Here is a 6,593-nt window from a genome sequence, read left to right as displayed (position 1 = left end):
ACATTCTAAATGTTCCCAAAATAACTATACTGACAAAATGTCAATATATCAAAAAAAATGAATTCTGGGTGCTTATCGATTTATAATACATATATAAATATGTATATATCACCCACTATACATCAGCTTAAAACTTTAGATAGTTTCTTTTTAGCTCTCTCAATACCGACCTAACCATTTTAATAACTATATTCAGTCATAAGAATAAAAAAGAACACTAATTGATAGAAAACCTCCAGAGTTCATCAAAAGTTATAGGAAAACAATTTTAATGGGCCATAAAAAACTTGAGCTCAAAACAACACAATACTTAATTATTGGAGTTCATCTGGGCACAAATAGAACTTCTTATTAGTTAGATATTTAAATGAGAACGGACTTGCCTATAATTGGGATGAAAAAGTTGCAAACAAAATATTAAAAGGGACAAACCCAAAGTTTAATCCGATACCTTTTTCGTTGCAAAACTCATCGATGTGAGCAAAACTGGCGTTAATATGGCTTCTCGGCTACTAAAAACAAAATTGTTCTAAAACATTGCTTGATAGTTTTTTTGGCAGACAAAAATGATGGTGAATCAAAAAAAAATTATGCCTTTTTTATAAGTATCAATCGGTTTAAATTAGCAAAAGACATCAAAACTGTTATTTTGAGAAAACTTAAGGAGAAACTGGAGTTACAATAGGTAATATCTAAGTAAACAAAGATTGTGACAAATTTTTACAGAAGTTAGGCTAACGTTCACAATAGTTTAAACCTCCGTAAACCCTCAGAAAATGCGAAAATCAAAAGGTTCTTTTTTGTTTGAATTTCTACGCTTGAACAGCTTTCTAATGATACCATTTACAATCCTGTACGATAAATATATCGCTCGGCAAAATTTGGCTAAACAAAAAAACCAGTTGAGTATATAGTCCTCTCCCCACTAAGGTGAGTCGGAACAATTAATCTATACTAACTTTTAGAAGTAGCTGCCGACGATTTTCTCAAATTGTTCCATCGATTGTTGATGCCCGCCCCACATGGAAACTTTCGACCACCCTCAGTAGCTGATGGAGAACAAGGGAATTCTGAAGCAACGTCACACAAAAGATTACACACTAGAACAAACAGATCTGCAAAGAGTAGATTAGTCTCATTTTTGTGCATATTTAGTGTAAAAAGATCATAATTTTTCAATATTTTAAATGATCGCCTGGTCGTCATACAATGTGCATTTCGGAACAAGATATGTTTATGCTATCACCAAAGTCACGCATCTAACTAAAGTTAACATATCATTAAAAGTGCAAAACTTGAATAAGTTTGTACACATAAAATGACAAAAAAAATTTCTTTACAAGGGAGAGAAATAGATCAAACTATTTTGATTTCGGTCCTTTATGTTCCGAGTTTTAACGAAACATGATCAAGAATTATCCAAGAATTAAATTGTGAACCAAAAGACAGCGACCTCGATCATTAGTCGAACTCACCACGCGGTATAATGATATTACATCCGAAATCTGCGGCTCTTAGACAGATAACGGCCAGTTTCTGCAAAGTGACAATTTCTGCTTCAGTCAACAAGAAGAAAGGAGTGTTGGGAATCTGCAGGGTCATAACTCCGTTTTTGTGTATCCACGTGGGCGACGCTGATTGGCTGGTTGATTTTGAGGGTATGACGTCAGCAGTGTTGAGGGAATCGACGAGTTCTTTCTGAAAACAAATTATAATCTCAGATGTGCAAACTGCAGTTGTTGGTATGAACAATTAATTTTAGCACAATTTTTGGTATTTCTCAAAAAAAGTCTTCACAAAAAGATCACTCCACAAAATATTCCTTCTGCTCATCCCTTGGCTAGGTCTATTAGGACCTATTGATGACATCTCGATGACCTGTCGATCTATTGGGACCAATTGATGACCTATCGATGGCTACTTTCCTGGGCTACATAGTGTATTCAGATTATTTAGCAGATTACCTACTTGAGATCAATTTATTATATCTCCGCATAGCATGGTATATGATTATGCATTTGTCACTTGTTGCTTTAATATATTCGTTTTCAGTTCAATATAAATGACATTTTTCATTTAGTAATCTTGAGCGCCGTACCCATCGGACGCTAGGAGGCATTTTGCCTGTTTGAGTGCCATTTTAGAGCTGTTCAGAGTCAATCACTATAAATGTTTATGTGCTTGATATAATATTTGATAAAACTTTTCACAAAAAATAAATAGTAAAATTTATCCCATTAAGGAAAAAGGTAACCCTTTATCTAGAAAAACCAAAAAAAATGCTTCAATGCTCTCTCGGCATCATTTTGTGCATGCGCCCTAATTCTCGCACGTCAAAAGCGGGATACAAAATCTGAAATAAAAACTTACGAAGAGATTGAAAAAAAAATGAGTAATAGAGTTTAAAATTAACAAAAAATTAGGGGCAATTGATGAATAATTATCCAAAAAATCTCGCTATTTAGGTTTTCGGGCTTGAGATCGAACAATAAAAAACACAAAACAAAAAAAATGCTGTTAACTTCTTAGCATTCGTTCTGTCTCAGAATATTCTCAACAATTCTGTTTCGTTGTTGACACATAAAGAAAACGTGTCACTACCAATCGTTGTCCTGTATTGAAAAACAAGCTCTCATGAAAAATTTTAGCTAAGAGCCTGCAAAAAAATATCTACTTTTAACGTTTTACGGTCGAATTAAAAATTGAAAAACGGACTGTAACTGTTGATGTTTTATAATTACGTCATTCAACTTTGTTAGAAAAAGTTTATAGCTTTCAAATACTTTATTAACTAAACATTTAAAAAAAACTTTATGATAATTTAATATTCAACTCAAAAAGCATATAAGTCATATTAGCCAGAAACAACCAACAAAGACTTACAACTGGAAAAACAGACAACGAATGCAAAATGGTCGAAGACAAAGTATATTTTAAAACATTGCGTTGCCTAATACTAGGTAGTCATTACATTGTAACGTAGCAACTCAAAATAACTTTTTTTCCATCACTTAGGACTAATGAAAAGTAAAAACAATCAGCAAAAACGTTGACATCAAAATAAGAGAGAAAAACGCCAAAGCAGAACTCGCACGACAATTTTTCTTAGCTAACAAAATTTTTCCAGCTAATGAATTCTTCTCAGTCAAAACAATGTTTTATCACTCGACTTCATTTGAATTTGATGATAACAATAAGCAAACATTGTTTTGTGTTATAGGTATTTCATAAAGAGAATTGAAATGGTTTAATCAGGGAAACAAAATTCTGCGCTGGTTAACAAAAATATATTATATTATCAAACCTCATAATTTTTTCTGAATATATAAATTACTACAATTTTTGACGCCATTTTTCTTGACAATTTGAAGAACTACGATATATTCGCCCAAAAATACAAAAAGTTCTTTGTCAGTCGAATAAATTGATAAAAATAATTGAATCTTCAAAAAAACAAGATCTACTCTGTTTCGCCCCTATCTTAGGAGGCATATAAACTTTACGCCTCCCAAAGCGCACGTGCTATTTTATACGTAGGAACGTGTTAAACAACAACACATATTGAAATAATTAATAAAAAGATCCAAAAAAATTATTTGTAAAAAAATGATGTTCGTTATATTGTTTCCTGGCAAATAACCTGGATACGAAATTACCAAAAAAATATCAGAACAATGGACTACTTCAATCATCTATTAGACAATTAATAGAGAAAAATATTTTGCGTCTTCGAGCAAAACTTAGAGGCTACTTTTGAGCGTTCTAACATCTTCGACGTTGATGCACTCTTTGATAAATTGTTTCAAAAACAATTGAACACTCGTAAATTTTCAAAAATTTTGTTCATTCTATAGCCAAAAACAAAAATTTTGCAGCCTGATTCTGTGTAGTGTTTTTTTCGTAAAATCGCCCATTACGCTAGAACGGGAGAAATTGTATCAAGAAACATCAGAATTGAAGATGAAGATATGAGAAAGTGTCATTTTTTGTGACCATTTCTAGCACCGACCAAAATTTTAAGTTCAAAAAATCTTACCCCTTCATCTTCAAAATAATCTTTCTGTATATTCTCTTTAAACCTAAAAAATCTGATATTAAAAATCGTTCACAAAAAATCATTATCTATTTCTAAGAGATATGTGATTGATGAATTTCATTTCTCCAGAAAACAACTGATAATTACATCAAAGAAGCAGATACTGAAATTATTTGCCAAATATGATGGTTTTTGAACCGAAGAAATTTGTTACATTTCTCCTACAAGAACAGAATGAATTGTAATCTGAATTTCAATAAAATTTTTTCCAATTCGTAAAGTTTAGCTACTTTCCATATCTAGAAAATTTTGTCAAGCTTATATAATTGACTGTAAGGCTACATGACATTTTACCCAATGTGGTATGGCCAAAAATAACTAGTCTTCTATTTAATGCTTTTTAAATATAATTTATTACATTACGAATTAACTGACTCAGATATAAGAAGCTAAATAGTAGTTTCGGTAATCTTAACAATTAATTGGGTAAAATTTTTGGTATATATTGGGTGTTTTGTTACATTGAGAATTTTAGCCATGGTCTTTTCATAAGGATTTTCGGACGAGCACGTGAACAAACCCAAAATTTGAACGAGTCAAATTCTGGATCATAGGCCTTTTTGGTCTGACTGTGTATTTTCATAGACAAAAGGGGTTTGGATGGGTATTTTCATACGTCATTTTGAACGAGGACCTCAACTTTGATTGTCCTGACATCGACTGTTTTTAATGAAAACATAAAGTCACTTCCGTTTGTCGTGTATATTAATTAATAATAATTTATGTTATTATATAATTTAATAATAATTTAAAATATTAATATTCTTGAAAATGCAACAAATTCACGACTGACCTCATCACTTGTTGACGTCACGCATCTCCACGTCGAGTCGGTGTGAATAACTGAAAATGATTGCTCATCTGTAATTGCCGAAGTGCTGGTCGCCAATGACAGTCGGGGGCATCCGTCACTTCGAGTACCCCGTTTGCTCGTTTTCCTCTTCAGAGTCCGAAATGCGAACCGGTTCAAGTATTTACTCTTCGGCACTAAAATATCAGCCACGAATGATAGCTCTAAACCAAACCACAGCCTCAAACGATCTAAATCGTTTTCCTCGACTTCAAAGTTAACAAATTCTGGGTAAATTTCGACAACTTGACCGGCATTGGTAAGATCAGGGGGTTTTGGAGAACCCGAAAGACTTTTACTGAATTCTCGGAGGAGCATAAGTTCGGTTTCTAAACCGGTTTTTCGTTTCGTACTGTTATTACACGATGTTGCTGATAGTTTTCCAGAAGCTAATTTATCAATTTTTTGGTATGTTTCACTTTTGCGTAAGCTCAACCCGATACGCAATTTTGACCCACTAGACGAACAAGCACTTTTGGTTCGGGTCGCGTTTTTTTCAAGGTCAAATAACGCGAACTTCGTTTTCCAATCGGGACTGTTTGAAGCCGAAGAAGTTCTGATTTCTGGGCTTTTCGTCGGGCTTTTTGACCCCTTCGAGTTGTGAATATCAAAAGTAAAGAAACTCGGAGAAGCTACTGAGCTAGTATTTGATTCGGCAGAATTCAAAGTATTGTTTGATGTAAAATTTTTAAAATTATGGTACCATTTAGTAGCCGTTAAATGTGAATTGAATTGACTTTCGGATAAATTCGCAGAACTTTGATCAGAACTCTGGTCTGACTTTTTAGCTTGAACTGTCTCGTGGCTCTTAACCATTCGAACAACAGGATGGGCATTCAGAAAGGCCATTTTTGACGACGAAGTCGAAGACGATTTTTTCTGCTTCTTTTGACGTGGGTTCATAAGAAAATCTGCCGACATTTTCGTTAAGTTAAGGTCACTTCGCACGTAATAATTGTCCAAAATCAGTAAAAAAAATAAGGAAATTAAATAAAATTTTGCTGAGGACTATCTAGGTATCTCTGATAAATCACTGAAGGGCCAGCAATAACCAAAAATATAAAGATTACAAAAATAAGTGATCAACAGTGTTCTGTCAAATTTTCACTTACAGCTCAAACTATAAGAAACAAAAGTGGCAATTGAGCTAAATAATGAAGATAATTATTCACCCTTTCTGAAAAAATTGAAGAAGCTTGCTTAGAGACTACAACAGCATAAAAATTTATTTCAAAACCAACGGTCAATACATTTAAAAAGACGCATCATCAAAACTTATTGTTTGAGACCACCTGAAAAACAAATGTGCAACACAAAAATAAAATATTTCAGCACCATTCAACATACCACAATCTGCACAATCTTATTGTTTAGTAACAATTGATTTTAAGTAAAATTGCAAATTATTTATTGCATAAGATCCATCGAAATGCTATTCAGTAGCAGAAAACACCAGTCGAGAGCGCCTAGTTTCCCTAGCAAATGTTGTTTTCTTTAAGACCTAGCTATTTAAACATTCAGCTTGAATGAAATTGATGTACAGTACTTCAACACGTCTAATAATGTAGAGCACATGGCAGGAAGGATTGTTCAAAATTTTCCTAATATAGCAAGACGTTAAAATAAAAAAAATAACTGCGTTTAAAA

General features: G+C 33.0%; 1 protein-coding gene across 1 annotated transcript; it reads right to left on the bottom strand.

Moving 5' to 3' along the window:
* Positions 1–959: 959 nt before the first annotated feature.
* On the bottom strand, positions 960–6,097 carry LOC142355914 (uncharacterized; the record flags this gene model as incomplete). The annotated part of the gene is made up of 3 exons (XM_075407933.1): positions 4,890–6,097; positions 1,476–1,698; positions 960–1,070 (listed from the first exon to the last, which is right to left on the bottom strand). Coding segments are annotated over exons 1-3 (1,312 nt in total), but the record flags the coding sequence as incomplete, so codon positions are not given.
* Between the last annotated feature and the right edge of the window lie 496 nt (positions 6,098–6,593).

The sequence above is a fragment of the Convolutriloba macropyga genome, unplaced genomic scaffold (genome assembly GCF_964194025.1).
Source record: "Convolutriloba macropyga unplaced genomic scaffold, txConMacr16.3 SCAFFOLD_5288, whole genome shotgun sequence".
In the NCBI taxonomy this organism is placed as follows: domain Eukaryota; kingdom Metazoa; phylum Xenacoelomorpha; order Acoela; family Convolutidae; genus Convolutriloba; species Convolutriloba macropyga.
The sequence above is the reverse complement of the archived record's forward strand: the minus strand, read 5'-3'. Positions and strand labels throughout refer to the sequence as shown.